This window comes from Eleutherodactylus coqui, chromosome 13, assembly GCF_035609145.1.
Source record: "Eleutherodactylus coqui strain aEleCoq1 chromosome 13, aEleCoq1.hap1, whole genome shotgun sequence".
In the NCBI taxonomy this organism is placed as follows: domain Eukaryota; kingdom Metazoa; phylum Chordata; class Amphibia; order Anura; family Eleutherodactylidae; genus Eleutherodactylus; species Eleutherodactylus coqui.
Genome location: NC_089849.1, coordinates 101,440,540 through 101,458,908, shown reverse-complemented (window position 1 = coordinate 101,458,908; position 18,369 = coordinate 101,440,540). Strand labels below are relative to the sequence as shown.

The following is an 18,369-nucleotide window of genomic DNA, read 5'->3' as shown; positions in this document are numbered from 1 at the left end:
CGATTTTGAGCTGCGTTTTCTGAACACGTGTCAGAGCGGCCTCAGGGGGGTCGTGTTTATGTTGCACTTTAGAACCACAATTAAGACACATAAAAACCTGCATGCAGCATTTAAAGACCGCGTACGGTATTAGGGTGACTGCCCACTACAGGTTTTTTTCACGACGAAATTTGCAGCGTTTTTTTTCTCTGCAGGGGTCTATGGGACTTGTAATGTTAAAATCACGATCGCACAAAATCGCGAGTTATTTTAGCATTACAAGTCCCATAGACCCCTGCAGAAAAAAAAAACGCTGCAAATTTCGCCGTGAAAAAAAAATGTAGTGGGCGGTCACCCTAAAGGAGCAGCAGACACTATTAATAACAGCATGCGGTTTTGATGCGGTTTTTAATTGCGTGTAAAGGGTGCAAATAAATACAGTATATCCAGGGAGAAGGAGAGGGAGAGAGATACACACACACACACACACACACACACACACACACACACACACACACACACAGATATACACACACACACAGATATATACACACACACACACACACACACACACAGATACACACACACACACAGATATATACACACACACACACACAGATATACACACACACACACACACAGATATACACACACAGATATACACACACACACACACACAGATATACACACACACAGATATACACACACACACAGATATACACACACACACACACAGATATACACACACACACACAGATATACACACAGATATACACACACACACACAGATATACACACACACAGATATATACACACACACACACACACACAGATATACACGCACACACACACAGATATACACGCACACACATACACACACACAGATATACACATACACACACACACACACACACACACAGATATACACATACACACACACACAGATATACACACACAGATATACACACACAGATATACACACACAGATATACACACACAGATATACACACACACACAGATATACACACACACACAGATATATACACACACACACACAGATATACACACACACACAGATATATACACACACACACACAGATATACACACACACACATACACAGATATACACACACACACACAGATACACACTTACCCCAGGGCTCGGTCCACTTCTCCATGTGACAGCAGCAGCAGGAGAGGTCAACTCAGAAGCTTCCCCGTTCAGCAGGAAGCAGGGGGGGCAGCACATGATCCCTGTCCCCTGCCGTCCCATGTGACCTCCTCCCTCCTCCCCTGCCGGCCCATGTAAGTACCTCCCTGCTTTTCCTCTCAGGCTGGCTGTTCTGACTGCCGCATCATGCGGGGGAAAGAACGGTCAGCCATTAATGCACTGAATGTGCATGGGGGTATGTCGGAGGGCGGCTCCGGGGCCCCCTGAGCTCATGGGCCGGGTCGCCATGGCGACCCCAGCACCCCCTGACGCTACGCCTATGGTTAGACCATATTAGATTAGGAAAAGTTTGTGGGGATATTCTGGATGATTCCAACTTTAACTATAATGGAGCTTTTTCTCCCCCCAGTGTCGTTAACCCTTGGGCTGTTTGTGCCACCACGTAGTACTTCCAAAGGTTGGGGACAGAAAGACCTCCCCTGTTTTTATGCTTATACATAAGAGTGTTTTTGATTCTTGGTTTTTTTGAGGCCCAGATGAATTGAAAGATACGTTTCTGCATCTAATGCTTGCCTTATGAGCGAGCCATATCCAGTGGGGGTGGGATTCTTGGGTAGAATTCAGACTGAAGAAATCTGTAATTTGTTTTTGGATTTGGTTTGAGATATTAGGATCTCTGATAAGGGCTTCGTTTAGTCTCCATTTATAGATGGGTTTGGGGGTCTCGTCGCTGTGTGTCACTGCCAATACCAAGTCATGATCTGACCATGAGCATGGATAGTGCCTTGATGTTACCAGTGTGGGTAAGAGGGATGTGGACATTAGGATGTAATCCAGTCTCGAATATGTCTGATTGGCTGAGGAGAAGAAGGTGTATCCTCTCCTGTTGCCGTGTATTTCTCTCCAGCTGTCCGCTAGCATCAGTAGTGCTAGTTTGTTTCCCCAATCCTTCCTCTGTTGGATCGAGAATCTGTCTGGGTTGTTGTTTGATATGTCTAGGGTTGCCGAGAAAAGGGAAGTTGAAGTCGCCTGCCCATATGATTTTATGTTGCGTATATTTGAGAAGCTTCCGAGAGACCACCTGTAGGGTTGGGATTGGATTTTCTGAGGGCGCATAGACATTAACTATCACCATCTGTTGTGTGTGTATTTTTCCTACCAAGATACAAAATCTTCCTTCCTGGTCTATATCTGTCTCTTCCATTTGGAACGGAAAAGAATTGTGTAGTAGGGTGAGAACTCCTCTGTGTTTTTTTTTGGTGCCGTTGCTGTGACGTGTCTGGAATAGTGTTGGTGGAAGTATTTAGGGACCGAGGTATGGAAGAAGTGGGTTTCCTATATACAGATCACATCGGGTTTGTGTTTCAAGTATGACAGGAAAGCCATCTTTCTTTTGTTGGGGGAGTTGAATCCCCGTACATTATGGGAGACTATACATACCATTTGTAGTCTTGGGTGGGTGCTCTACTTCTCTCTTCCCCCTAATCCTTAATTTGGTGCGGTTAGTTTTTCTACGGTTTTCTTTATAGAATGGAAGACCTAGATTTCCAAAAACAAGAACAAAACAAACAAACATGCAAATCTTTGATGTCTCCCCTTGAGGAGGCATCACGAAAAAAACAACTTTTAAGTCGTTACAGGTCCTAGGACCAGATTCTTCAAGATTGAAGACGGCCCTCCTTAAGGGAGAGTCGCTTATCTTTGAGTGATCAGGGAAATTATCCATCCTTCCTGGACTCGCATCTCTAATCTTGTTGCTTTCTTAACTTTATAACCCACAACATAGTAATAAACAGACCTCCTGTTTGGGCCTTTGTTGTTATCTTAACTTTCATTGTCAGTCTGGCCTCATAAACCTATTGCCAGCCAGGCAATGAAATCTTCTTTGTCTTCCATAGCCCTCCCTCCCCCACCTCCGTTCAAAAATCTCCATTAATTAGGTGAGGATAGGATTATTGCCTGAATAACAAGAAACTAAAACATCAACATAGACTGCATTTCCTATCCTTTCCTTCGCCTCTTTCTTTTCTTTCCCCCCTCTCTTCATGAGGGATTGGGCAGTCCCGTGTCACGATCTTGGGGTGTAGGTCTTGGCAGTCCTCTCAGAGGGCGTGGCCTGCTCCAGGTCCTTCCTGGGCGAGGACGGGAGGGGCCGATTTCCTCTGATCTGTCCACCGGTATTTGAGCCCTCTCTAGGGCCCCCAGTGCCTCTTCTATAGATTTAGCTGTATAGTTCCTCCCGAGGTGCTGGAAATGGAGAGCGAATGGGAAACAAGGTTCCTATTTACGGAGTCACGCAGGGTCTGACTGCTTTGGAAGCGGCCTATCTCTGCATATGGCAGCGCTATGACCACACCCCTCTGATGTCGCATGAATGGGGTTTTTAACCGGAATTATATCAGAGCAGCTGTTTGACTGAGAGGGATCATGTGACACATCATGTGACTGCCGCTGCTCCAGTAATAGTACAGACATTATGATAATCCAATAAAATGGTTTGAAATCTAACTTTCCAATCCTTGCTTCCACCAACAAAAATCTAATGTCATCGGCCAGCTTTGTGCTCCAGTCACATCCAGAGCAGTAGTCTTAATGCTTCAACGGAGAACCTGTAATCCTGTAGCCTGGGTACAGGAAATTTTGGGAGATAATGTTCCGTGACGAGCTGCTTGCTCGCTATCCCCTCTGTTGTTCTGGCCGAGGAAAGCGAATGGCGGTTATATTGGTAAAGGTGGATTCTCTAAGGGTGGTGATGTCACACCAGGACATAATATAGAACAGGTGGATACAGAATATTGTTATCAGCCATCTCAAGCTGGGGCAGGCTGCTGTAGGACAGAATACAATATATTGTTACATGTTTTGCGCCATTCCAGGCCTGAGAGAGGCTGTCTGTAGGTCTGGTATTCTGTTATCAGCCAAGGGTGATTGACTGTAATGTCCCATTTAGATGGGATGACTGTCATCTTGACATCACCGCAAAGGTTGTTGGCGCTCGTGCCGAGCGTTTAAACAGGCAGACCTCACTGCTGCATCGTGGGCTTCTCGCTCAGTGCTTCACCGTCTATGTAAGGCGCCGAGCGGGCAGCGTTTACATGCAACGACAAGCCCGCGATCCAGTGATGTCTTTTCTGGTGACTGAAAGTCAGCAATAACGAAAAGTGAACAAATAGTAAACTATTTTTTTGGCATTGACACGATTATCGCTCAATTTCGTTTGTTTCAAAGAATTTTGAGGAATAATCCGACCGTGTAAATGGCTGTTAAAGCCGGCTTAACACGAGCGTAATCAGCTGTGTGCCGCCTACATGTTGTGCGGCACGCAGCAGGTACTCAATGACATTGCATGCTTGCTGCGGGCCAACGATTGCCATGCACTATCCTCACATGTAAGAAGTGCCAAGATAGAACAGCCATCTTTATTGCACACGTATTTCATGCAATGTACGTGATGGGCAGCATGGGAGCCTATGCCAGACTGGTACAGGGTATTCCGCAAGCAAAACCCGCGGTCATGTGAAGGAGCCCTGAAGCTGACCACACACATTAGATGTATATTGGCTGATTTTTGGCAAGACCAGATGACTATCTAAAGGTGCTTCTACACAAAACGATTGTCGTTCAAAAAACATTGCTGGATCGTTAAAATTAATTGAATTCAAAGTTTAAACCTCAGTCGTTTTCATTCACTGATACGGTAAATGGAACGATCCTGTAAAAAAAAACAAAAAAAGTATTTATCTTTGTGTTTAAGCTAACTGTGCCATTGTTTGCTCAGGTGAACTCGTATCACTACTTGTACAAGTACCCTCATTTGTACTGGAGGCTTCCGGCTTGTCCCCGATCGCAGATGTTGAGGGAGATAAGTTTAGGGCAATTCTCTGGCAGTTTATCTCCCCAAAGACAAACGGATAAGGTAGTTGAAATCCAACTGCCTGATCCTTATCTCCCCCAACATATGCCGATAGGATAAAGTGAGTTAGACTGCCATATACATCAGAAGATCGACTGGACCTCCAAAATCGGGAGCTTCGTACGACCGATGTCTAATATGCATGAGCACCCTTAATAGGCCATTTGATCGCACAAGAGTTTTCATAGGTACATTGGTTGACCCAATTATCGGGCCAACCATTATGTGAAGGTGCCATCAATCACGCAACGAACAAGTAATTGTTGTCTGCAGCACATTATCCCATGTGAATGCGATGGTGTGCGACCAACAGTGATGGAACAGTATGGGCGGCGATCGATCATTCATCTCTAATACACTACATTCTGAATCTGCCTATATGAAGTCCAGAGAAACAAACACTTCGTGGGGCAACTTCTGTAAGACAATCTATTCTTCTATCAGCTACTTTATGTTTGTGAGAGGCTGATTGTATTCACCTGTCCTACAGTCAGCCTATGGCTGATAACAGGGAGCAATAAATCCTATTCGCCTTCCTACAAACACTTGTTCGTAAATGTTGGTTGCAGCGTTCACCAATTGCTTTTATCAGAATGAAATTCAAGATGGAAAGCCTTCCTATATATTGAGTCTTTTTACCTGCCGCTGCTTAGGAATCCCGCACCTGACCACCATCTTGCCCTGAGTTTAGGTGTAAACATGAGTGCAAAATATGCAGTTTTTTCCCTCATTAAAAGGAGCAATATTTTTGAAGTTCTGGTAAAAGAGTTGAAAAGCGATAATCCTCTTTTTCTGTGTATGGAGCCCATCACAGCCACCATCAGCGCTAAGTAACCCGTAGCATAAGAAGCCGCCCGCTCGGGCCTGCCGCTCTCCAGCTTGGCTCTACTGCTGCTGGAGAAGAAAGAACTGAAGAGATCAAAGTGAGCACAAGAAATCCTGTAACGAGCCGCTGAAATATTTATTACCATCAAACCAGCTTGCCATCCTGGGCGGCCCGTGGGGACCAACCGGTGCGTTTCCTGGTTCTTTACAGGTCGCTCCCCACTGAATTCATCAGTCACTGTAGTTGCACATCACATATATGAAGACCAGCGCTGACTATCCACGAGTGTCAATCCATGCTGACCCCAGTATCCACTGACAGACCTCAATACTTGAGCTAAGTGGAGGGGGGATGCCGGCGGTGCAGACCTTCATCACTTCATGCATCAGGATACAAAAGAACCCCTAATCTCCATGTGTAGCCTCAGAGAATATGTCAGAAATACCATAAAAAACCTGCAGCTTTAACCCTTCATGTTCCAACATACCCTGTGCTGTAGAGTGACTCTATTCCTTCCATTACTGTTCTCGGTCACCTCCCACAAGATCAACGCACCTTTCTCCTCAAATACTCTGTGTTGCTGCAGACTGTGCTCTTTCCACAATGCAACAATCCGCTTGCGACTCCCCACAATGTCTGCACAGTCCTCTCCTGTAATAGTCTGTGCTGATCACAAGATCCATCGCCTTTCACTGCTGGGGAACCCTGCTCCTTCCACTATGTAACTCTGGCATCTCACAAGATAAATCAGCACCCTCTACTGCTGGGGAACCCTGCTCCTTCCACTATGTAACACTGGCATCCCACAGGTTCTGCACCCTCCACTGCTGAGGAACCCTGCATCTTCCACCATGTAACACTGGCGCCTCACAAGATCAGCACCCTCCACTGCTGGGGAACCCTACTCCCTCCACTATGTAACACTGGTGTCTCACAAGATCAGCACCCTCCACTGCTGGGGAACCCTACTCCCTCCACTATGTAACACTGGTGTCTCACAAGATCAGCACCCTCCACTGCTGGGGAACCCTACTCCCTCCACTATGTAACACTGGTGTCTCACAAGATCCATCGCCTTTCACTGCTAGGGAATCCTTCTTCTTCCACTATGTAACTCTGCCATCTCACAATATCAGCACCCTTCACTGCTGTGGAACCCTGCTCTTTTCACCATGTAACACTGGCCTCTCACAAAATAGATCCGCATCCTCTACTTCTGGGAAACCCTGCTCCTTCCACCATGTCACACTGGCGTCTCACAAGTCCAGCACGCTCCACTGCTGGGGAACCCTGCTTCTTCCACTATGTAACACTGGTGTCTCACAAGATTATCGCCTTCCACTGCTGGGGAACCCTGCTCCTTCCACTATGTAACACTGGCGTCTCACAAGATCAGCACGCTCCACTGCTGGGGAAGCCTGCTCCTTCACTATGTAACACTGGTGTCTCACAAGTCCAGCACACTCCACTGCTGGGGAACCCTGCTTCTTCCACTATGTAACACTGGTGTCTCACAAGATTATCGCCTTCCACTGCTGGGGAACCCTGCTGTTTCCACTATGTAACACTGGCATCTTACAAGATCAGCACGCTCCACTGCTGGGGAACCTGCTCCCTCCACTATGTAACAATGGCCTCACAAGATCAGCATCCTCCACTGCTGGGGAACCCTGCTCCTTCCACCATGTAACACTGGCGTCTCACAAGATCAGCACGCTCCACTGCTGGGGAACACTGCTGTTTCCACTATGTAACACTGGCGTCTCACAAGTCCAGCACGCTCCACTGCTGGGGAACCCTGCTTCTTCCACTATGTAACACTGGCGTCTCACAAGATCATCGCCTTCCACTGCTGGGGTACCCTGCTGTTTCGACTATGTAACACTGGCCTCTCACAAGATCAGCACGCTCCACTGCTGGGGAACCTGCTCCCTCCACTATGTAACAATGGCCTCACAAGATCTGCATCCTCTACTGCTGGGAAACCCTGCTCCTTCCACTATATAACACTGACGTCTCAGAAGATCAGCATGCTCCACTGCTGGAAAACCCTTCTGCTTCCACCATGTAACACAGGTGCCTCACAAGATCAGCACCCTCCACTGCTGTGGAACCCTGCTCCTTCCACCATGTAACACTGGCGTCTCACAAGATAGATCAGTATTAGAGATGAGCGAGCGTACTCGGAAAAGCACTACTCGCTCGAGTAATTTGCTTTATCCGAGTATCGCTGTGCTCGGGTCTGAAGATTCGGGTGCCGCTGCAGCTGACAGGTGAGTCGCAGCGGGGAGCAGGGGAGAGCAGGCGGGAGAGAGGGAGAGAAAGATCTCCCCTCCGTTCCTCCCCGCTCTCCCCTGCAGCTCCCCGCTCCGTGCCGGCACCCGAATCTTCAGGGACGAGCACAGCGATACTCGGATAAAGCAAATTACTCGAGCGAGTAGTGCTTTTCCGAGTACGCTCGCTCATCTCTAATCAGTATCCTTTACTGCTGGGGAACCCTGCTCCTTCCACCATGTAACACAGGTGCCTCACAAGATCAGCACCCTCCACTGCTGGGGAACCCTGCTCCTTCCACCATGTAACACTGGCTTCTCACAAGATCAGCATCCTCCACTGCTGGGGAACCCTGCTCCTTCAACCATGTAACACTGGCGTCTCACAAGATCAGCACGCTCCACTGCTGGGGTACCCTGCTCCTTCCACTATGTAACACTGGTGCCTCACAAGATCAGCACCCTCTGCTGCTGGGGAACCCTGCTCCTTCCACTATGTAACACTCGTGCCTCACAAGATCAGCACCCTCTGCTGCTGGGGAACCCTGCTCCTTCCACTATGTAACACTGGTGCCTCACAAGATCAGCACCCTCTGCTGCTGGGGAACCCTGCTCCTTCCACTATGTAACACTGGTGCCTCACAAGATCAGCACCCTCTGCTGCTGGGGAACCCTGCTCCTCCCACTATGTAACACTGGTGCCTCACAAGATCAGCACCCTCTGCTGCTGGGGAACCCTGCTCCTTCCACTATGTAACACTGGCTTCTCACAAGATCAGCATCCTCCACTGCTGGGGAACCCTGCTCCTTCCACCATGTAACACTGGCGTCTCACAAGATCAGCACGCTCCACTGCTGGGGTACCCTGCTCCTTCCACTATGTAACACTGGTGCCTCACAAGATCAGCACCCTCTGCTGCTGGGGAACCCTGCTCCTTCCACTATGTAACACTGGTGCCTCACAAGATTAGCACCCTCTGCTGCTGGGGAACCCTGCTCCTTCCACTATGTAACACTGGCGTCTCACAAGATAGATCGGCACGCTCCACTGCTGGGGAACCCTGCTCCTTCCACCATGTAACACTGGCGTCTCACAAGATAGATCAGTATCCTTTACTGCTGGGGAACCCTGCTCCTTCCACTATGTAACACTAGCGTCTCACAAGATCATCACCCTCCACTGCTGGGGAACCCTGCTCCTTCCACCATGTAAGGGCGCCCACCCACTGGCGATTTTTTTTCCCTGCGAAATTCGCAGCATTTTTTTCTCTGCAGGGGTCTATGGGACTTGTAATGTTAAAATCGCGATCGCGCAAAATCGCGATTTCGCGGTAAATTGCGATTTTGCGCGATCGCGATTTTAACATTACAAGTCCCATAGACCACTGCAGAGAAAAAAATGCTGCGAATTTCGCAGGGAAAAAAATCGCCAGTGGGTGGGCGCCCTAACACTGGCGTCTCACAAGATCAGCACGCTCCACTGCTGGGGAACCCTGCTCCTTCCACCATGTAACACTGGCGTCTCACAAGATAGATCAGTATCCTTTACTGCTGGGGAACCCTGCTCCTTCCACTATGTAACACTGGTGCCTCACAAGATCAGCACCCTCTGCTGCTGGGGAACCCTGCTCCTTCCACCATGTAACACTAGCGTCTCACAAGATCAGCACGCTCCACTGCTGGGAAACCCTGCTCCTTCCACCATGTAACACTGGCGTCTCAAAAGATCAGCACGCTCCACTGCTGGGGAACCCTGCTCCTTCCACCATGTAACACTGGCGTCTCACAAGATCAGCACGCTCCACTGCTGGGGAACCCTGCTCCTTCCACCATGTGACACTGGCGTCTCACAAGATCAGCACGCTCCACTGCTGAAATACTTGTTGCTGCTGGAGATTCTGTTCTTCTAACATAGAAGCATTATGGTGTTAATACACACAATCTCTCTTCTAAGCTTTTCTTGTGTTTAGATGGGAGGTGAATCTGTGTTGTAACAGAGTAGCATTAAAGTCACTCAGATTGACACTAAGGGCCTATTCACATGGGCATATTTCTTCTCCACGTGCCATTAGTGTATTTCATGGACAGCACATGGACCTGCTATAGCCAATTAGGCTATTCAGACTGGCACGGAATAAACGGCAACATGTTCCCATTCTGGTCAGTATCACAGACCAGAATTGGACATGTAATGCCTGCTCCCCCGAGTTATGCCCAAGAATATGAGGCGCAACCCACACATACCTGTGTGAATGGGCCTTTAGCAGGGCTGCTACCTGCTCCACTGATACCACTCTCTGTTAGACAGAAGGCAGATCTGAGTGTGTGGGATCTGCTATGGAGATCGGAGACACTGCAGCGCAATCCGCAGACCACACAAGAGGGTGTATCCTAACATACTCTTTTCAGGTCTGTACTAAAACCTGTAGTTCACCAATACAGTTGGAGGTGATATTCCATCTTACATCCATCTGCACTGGTGGACTTACCTAACGAAGGGCTTAGTACAGACCCCAAAATCATTCTCAGTCTCTAAATACATATGTCACTTTAAATCCACTTGCGTGGTCCGTGAATTGCGCCTTAGTATCTCCAATCTTCTCAGTCAATACTTGAAATCCCCAAAACAAGCAAGTAGTGCTGCAAATCTTCAGTGTTGATGCATGCCATATTACATCTGCAGCGCTGGAGCAGATGATGTGGCCTTGTTATGTTCCCCTTTTAATGAAGTTTTGGAAGTTGTATTTTAACTTCCCTTTTTTTTTTTTTTTTTTTATATTAAACTTGATTTATCAAAGAATTGTTTTCAGAATGATCGATAAAAATGTTGATTTAAAAAAACACTATTCAAGAGAGAAAAAAGCCAGACTGTGGTGTTATTACATTTACAGTAATAGCATAGTAGTCGAGGAATAGCATATACATCACGGCACAAAATGATTGGACATCGGTGCTAGAAACACTAACCGGTAAAGTCTGATAACCTTGTACAGTAAATAGTAATGGGAGATGACCCCACCCACCCCATGTCTTCATACATTTATTCAGATAGCCCCAGTTTCTATACACTGTACTTCTATCCTTGAAGGGATTTGACCAGAATAATAAATTATTCCCCCAAAGGATAAGGGGATAACTTGTGGAGGTCTCATCATGGAGTCCCCCTGCCAATTATGGGAACGGTACTCCCATGTCCCATCTCCTGTCACTGCGAGGGTTGCTTCATCCCCAGCGGTGAAGTCAGCCAGTCGGGTATTTCCATCACTCCCATTGAAGTGAGCACTGACTGCACAGGCTCAGCCAGCACTCAATGCAGAGTGACTTCACGGCTGGGGAAGAAGCAACTCGCAGTGACAGGACAATGGGATTATTGTTCTCGAGATTAGTGGGGGTCTGAGCGGTGAGACCCCCACCAATCAGCAATTTATCTCCAGATGCTGTGGATAGGGCATAACTTGCTATGGTAAAACCTCTTTGCTGAACTGCTTCTATTGTGTGAGCGACTGGGATCTGTCTGCCATCCACGGAATTGTTGAAAAACTTTTACTCAGAGAATTACTGCTTATGTCCCAAAAGTTTACATTAGGAGACCAAGTCTCGTACTGGAGTAGGCCATACTGCAAGGGAATAAGGTACTGGTTTCATTACCATATGAAATAGAAAATGCACTATCCCCACTTCTGCCCCACAACCCCCCCCCCCCCAAAAAAAAATATGTGGGCATACCACACCTAAAGACTAAAATTGACAGGTCCAGCTGAACATCTGTGACAGGGGGCTGAAATCTTCCCTTATGAAGCAAACATATACGGGTGAAAGAACTGGTGGGTTAGGTAGAGTCATTGCCAACTCTTTTTTTTTTTTTTTTCTTTTTTTTCTTTTTTTTTCAGGGAGAGGGAAGAGCAGCTGAGCCGTCTGACGGAGATGCAGAGACTCCAGGCTGAGGCTGCAGAGGAGTTTAAGTGTCAGGTGGAGCTGAACACAGAGAAGATGTACGGCGAGATGAAAGAACAGGTAAAGCAGAGTGGCCGCTGTGCCCCAGGGTGGAGTGTAGATCAGGAAGTCTACTGTTATGATAGTCAACCTTTCGCTCTAGTGTTGTATTTCAGGTTTAATACAGGGAAAGGCGAATTTGTTAGAGTAATAACTGAGCGGACAGTGTGGGCGGAGCTATGATGGATTCTACTGATGACATCACTAAGGAGAGGTTCCGTCACTACGATGATTAGCATAGCCTGCAGGAGACAGCAGCAACATGGAATGGACAATCTTCTACCCGTCTGTGAGCATCACGTTCTGTGCAGCATTAACCTACATGATGGCACCTGTGCCTGCAAGGGCAGCGCCTACACATTGTTACCAAGCTTTCCCAGATCCCTGACCAGTTCTAGATTTCCCTGCTGCCATATAGCTGGAAAATCTGGGTACCAACATGATTTGGAGCTGTGATAGCAGCCATATGGCCACAGCATGGACACTTTGGCCAGGTTCACACTAAGAAAAATAGTAATTGGGGAGATGTTGCCATGGAGATTTGACAAATGATAGCTATCTAGTTTTATGTGGTTTTACTGCTGCCGTCTGCATCTCTGTCCTGCAGTTAAGCCAACTTTTCTTTTCTTTGTTCTCAACATTAAAGATGGAGAAGGTTGAGGCAGACCTGAACCGGTCCAAGAGTCTCCGTGAGAAGCAGGTTCAGGAATTCAGCCGCCAGCTGCAGGAGGTGAAGGAAAGATACGAGCAGCAGGTCAGTGATACCCCGTTACCCCCACAAACACACGCTTCATTCCTGTAATCTATCTCAATGGGGTTACTTACTAGTCAAAATATGACAGTTCTGCAGCAAATTTGTTTAGACTTTTTGACAGTATTTTTGACTTTGTCCAAAAAAAAAGGCCTTGACCTAAATTGCGCTAAGATTTTAGTACAATTTTTGGTATAAACTAAGCTAACAGGTGGTATAATCTTAGACTCGACCGTCTTAAAATGTGATAGGCTTTTCCTTTAGAAAAGCTACTGTGATAAATCTGGTACATTTTAAGGCTGTTTAGTCTAAGTCTGCAGTGTGTAACTGTTACTAACTGTTAGTAAATATGCTCCAATGTGTAGGGCCTCGTGTGGCGCAGAGTGTTAGGGCAGCAGAATGCAGTCCTAAGCTCTCACTCATGACCTGAAGGTTGCAAGTTCAATTGCTAAGTTAGCCGGCTTAAGGGTGATTCAGCCTTCCCTCCTTCCGAGGTCGGTAAACTGAGCACCCAGCTTAGTGGGGGGATAATAAACGAATTACCTGAAAGCGGTGCCGAATAAGTTGGCGCTATACAAATAACAAGTCCCTTCCTTCCCTCCAATGTACCTGTTACTAGAGATGGACTTTACTTGACAACAGGTAGTCGAGAAGTAATTAGGAGGCGAGACCTCTAGGGCCAGCACTTTAGAGGGATTTTTCGCCATAAAACATCATTTAAGTAAATAATGTGATTTAGCACTTCTGCTAATTATCACAGAAGCAAAAGTTTGTTGACAAGTTTGTAACCACTTAGTTATGAATTAAGTAGTTAATAAGGAACAGAGTAACTAAAGTATGGAGTTACTCAGCCTAATATAAAGGAGTACGATTAAATATGGCCGCCACAGTGTTACCTTTATCCTATTAATGCAGACTTTTATAAAATCAATAACTGATATGGTTTTATGGTCCCAGAATTAGTGTTAGGTGGTCACCAGGCCAGCAGTGATATCTGTGCTATAGATGTCTCATACTTCCCATTCACACATGAATCCTCTTGAGGAATTTAACCCTTTGTTGTAAGTGTCAAAAGTTGTTATAAGTTTGAACTCCCAAGTTCTTCTGTGGCTTTGTGATCTGAAATTGCTTTTAAGTATAAGAACTTTCATGTGTTCAATGTTGTGTCCATGACTGAAAAAGTGCTCGGCCGCAAGTAATTCTGTCTTTCTCTGTTTAATTGAGTGGCGATGCGATTTCATCCTCGCTTTCAGTTTTTGCCCTGTTTCCCCAACATAAAGCCCCCCAATAGGACATTTACTGCAATGGATCAGGTACTCAACATCAGACATGGAACATGTGAATGTCCCCCGGATCTTACAGTCCTGCTGTGTGTTCGGGATTTGTATCCTGTCCGCGGTCCGTACAGGTCAGCAGGTCTTACAGCTCCTTACATTACAGGGATGGGTTCCTTTTTGTGTGTCGGAGGGCAATGCACTCCTGATTATAAAGGTCCTCAGACTTGTAGGTTGCCTGTAGCATAGGAGCGGAGGGTCCGGGAATATAGTGATCAGGTGGTCATCCTTGTGTAGGGTATGGTGGAGTTTCTTTGCGGTCTTCCTTAGTACCTCTAGCTGTGGACTGTAGGTCACTACTAGAGGTACACGATTGTTTCTTTCCTTCTCTGTGTATCGATTAGTTGATTCCTGGGTATCCTGGTGGCTCTGGTGATTTGGTCACTAGTTGAGGTGGGACGGTAGCCCCGATTTTAAAAATATCCTTTTAAGATGGTATAGATGTTCCTCTTTGTTGGGTTGGAGCAGATCCGGTTTTTATTCCAATCTACTGATAGCTAGACATGTTTTTTGGCCTCCTTGGTCCATTTTTCAGCAGCTTCAGGCAAATTGTGTGTCATTTTGTTTATACACTTACCCAGCTCGAGGCATGGAGTGAACTGACCTACACCGGCACTCCTCTCAGGTCATTTATACCTTATTTATATTTGCACCAGATATCTTAAGGCCAACAATCACAGAAAATGGCCATTACTTACTGAGTGAGGAGTGCATATAGATGCATCCTCCTCTCACCATGCAGGTAGCTGACTACCAAATGGAGGAGCCAATAACACCTGTGCAGGACACTGATGAAACACCCACTCACACTGCCTCCTGATAATGAGGGGGTGGGTGCTTGGCGTACACTCCCACACATAGTGGATACAAGGTGCCAGACCATTCTGATATATGTAGTTCACCATGCAGACCAGCAACCTATTAATGACGCCATGATAATTTGGCGGGTTGCCCTGCATTTCCTTCAGTGAACCACATTGGTACTGCCACCCTGGGCTCCCCCTGGAGTCTTAAAGCCACACTGCACGTGAATAATAGATAATAAATACAAGGCATTGGTTGCATGTTGGCCAAGATACATGAGCCCACTAACCACTTCCTCTCACTGAGGGAACCACTGATAATAAAATATAACCTTTATTTAACCCCTTAGTGACCGGGCTTTTTTGCTTTTTTCCATTTTTGTTTTTTCCTACTCCCTTTTAAAAAATCGTAGCTCCTTTATTTATCCTTCGACATCGCTGTATGAGGGCTTGTTTTTTGCGGGACGAGTTGTATTTTTTAATGGCACTATTTATTGTACCATATAATGTACTGAAAAACTTTTTAAAAATTCTTAGCGAAATGGAAAAAAAAACGACATTCCACCATCTTTCGTTGCGTCCTGTTTCTACGACGCACAAACTTCAACAAAAACGACCTGATATTTTTATTCTATGGGTCAGTACGATTACTACGATACCAAACTTATATAGTATTGTTTTTGCTGTAGTACTTGTATTTATTTATTTTTTTTAAGATATTAAATTTTTTTCAATTATTTTCTGCGGTCATTTTGTGCGCGCAATAACTTTTTTATTTTTCCGTCGACGTAGTTGAGCAAGGGCTCATTTTTTGAGGGATGTCCTGTATTTTCCGATATTATCAATTTGGAATACATATGACTTTTTGATTGCTTTTTATTGTGTTTTTTCTGGGAGACAGGGCAACTAAAAAAATGCATTTCTGGCGTTCTTTATTTTTTTTTTCAGACGACGTTCACCGTGCAGAAAAAATAATGCACTACTTTGATAGATCGGACTTTTACGGACGCGGCGATATCAAATACATATTTTTATTTTATGATTTAGATTTTTTAATAATAGATATGGCAAAAGGGGGGTGATTTAAACTTTTTTTTTTTTTTTTTTTTTTTTACAATTTAAAAAACTTTAAAAAACTTTAAAAAACAGCGATTTTGTTTACAGCCTGTCAGGCTGTCTGTATCTACACCTAACATTGCTACCATCCTGATGACGCAGTTAGATGTTACTAACTGTAGAAACGCGTTGATGGGTTTATAAAAGTGGGATTAGGGTTAGCAATAGGAGTTGGTTACTTGATGGATCATTTTTACAAAAAAAAAAAAAAATATGACCACCTGACTCCTTTGCTTTACCTTATACCGGATGGTGAAAAATACCATAAAGGGAATAGGGTACTAGAGACCTTACAGCAACCTTGAGGTGTCTCTTTATACCCACCGATACAATCACCTCTGTGTTTATTGCATTAATATGAGAGCAGTGGCGGCATTCTATACTGCTTTATGAACAGAGTATATTCAGCCTATCACTTAGTTGCAGAATTTTTTATTTTCTTTGGCTTCTATAGAAAAACCTGGGATTTAACCCGTCGGACCTAAATGTATCGGTCTTGAGGGTTCGGCTGTATCACCAGGCTCTTTTTGTAATAGCCTCTGTCGTGGGTGCACCGAGTGTATTGATCATCCATTGTGATTGACCTCAGGGTTCTTATGTGGCTCTAAAAGTCATTCCTCATTACCCTGCTTGTTGTAGTCTACAACAGTTCAACAATACTACGACAGAGTGGGGTATATTATGAATGATTATAGTGTCTCTACAATAGTGACTTATATCTTCCCCGTCATAGAGAACTATATCCATTGAACAACTACCCACACACTAGTTATCACATGAAACCAATAGTTTATGCCTATTGTTTATTAAGAGGCTTTATTAATAAATAAGTATAGTGATCACGCAGGTTTTAGACATAATAAAATATAACCTTTATTTAAGAATATCAGTGGTTCCCTCAGTGAGAGGAAGTGGTTAGTGGGCTCATGTATCTTGGCCAACATCCAACCTCCAACCAATGCCTTGCATTTATTATCTATTATTCACGTGCAGTGTGGCTTTATGACTCCAGGGGGAGCCCAGGGTGGCAGTACCAATGTGGTTCACTGAAGGAAATGCAGGGCAACCCACCGAATTATCATGGCGTCATTAATAGGTTGCTGGTCTGCATGGTGAACTACATATATCAGAATGGTCTGGCACCCTGTATCCACTATGTGTGGGAGTGTACACCAAGCATCCACCCCCCTCATTATCAGGAGGCAGTGTGAGTGGGTGTTTCATCGGTGCCCTCACAGGTGTTATTGGCTCCTCCTTTTGGTAGTCAGCTACCTGCATGGTGAGAGGAGGATGCATCTATATGCACTCCTCAGTCAGTAAGTAACGGCCATTTTCTGTGATTGCTTTTAATTCTTGATTTCCCCTTCTGTGATGCAGATATCTTAAAGCCCATTTATACACAACGATTATCGCTAAAAAGATGTCGCTCAAGCGACTTTAGAGCGATAATCATTGTGTCATTAACTGCGCAAGATGAGCGATCACCTTGCGCTCCCAGCGGAGGACGCAGAAGAGAAGCAGGGTGTCCCCGCTTGTCTTCTGCATCAAGCTGTTCCCCCACTGTATAACAGCTGGGCGCTCGGAGCGGAGGATGCACAAGACAAATGGGGTGTCCCCGCTTGTCTTTTGCATCCAGATGTTTTCTGCACTGAGCGCCCGGCTGTTGTACAGCCGAGCGCTCCGTGCGGGGTATGGAGAAGAGAGCTGGACCACTCTGTTCTTCATACTCAGCCTGTCATCAGGGAGCGGGATACAGCTGAAACAATAGTATCAGCCGTATCCCGCTGTGAATCCCTGATAAGACTGATCACTGATCTTTCAGCACGCTAAAAGACAACGATGAGCAACGGGATAACGAAAGCTGCACGACGTCAGTGCAGATAGACACAATGATTATCGCTCAAAAGACGGCTTTTGAGCGAATTTTGAGCAATAATTGTTGTCTAAATGGGCCTTGAGGGTGGCTTTACTCTGGATAACTATTGTCTGACTAGTCGCTTGAAATGGTCCTTAAAGTGTATGGATGACTGTTTGTGTACTTTAACAATTCTTCAATTTTGCGATCACTGAACACATTGTTGGCAGCATTTACATGGGTTAAAGGGGTCAAAAGAACGTTTGACTAATAAGGGGTGTGAGGTTCTTTGGCAGGTGAGTATTTGAAATTTTCACTCTCCCCAATGCATGCTCATTAGAGTCCACAAAACGC

General features: G+C 45.7%; 1 protein-coding gene across 2 annotated transcripts in view; it reads left to right on the top strand.

Moving 5' to 3' along the window:
• CEP112 (centrosomal protein 112) overlaps positions 1-18,369 on the top strand; it is a 238,851-nt gene that overhangs the window by 52,705 nt on the left and 167,777 nt on the right. For both annotated transcript variants that reach the window (XM_066585987.1, XM_066585988.1), the window contains exons 18-19: positions 12,054-12,177; positions 12,803-12,910. In XM_066585987.1, coding sequence (XP_066442084.1) covers positions 12,054-12,177; positions 12,803-12,910 — 232 coding nt within the window. The remainder of the gene's footprint in view (positions 1-12,053; positions 12,178-12,802; positions 12,911-18,369) is intronic.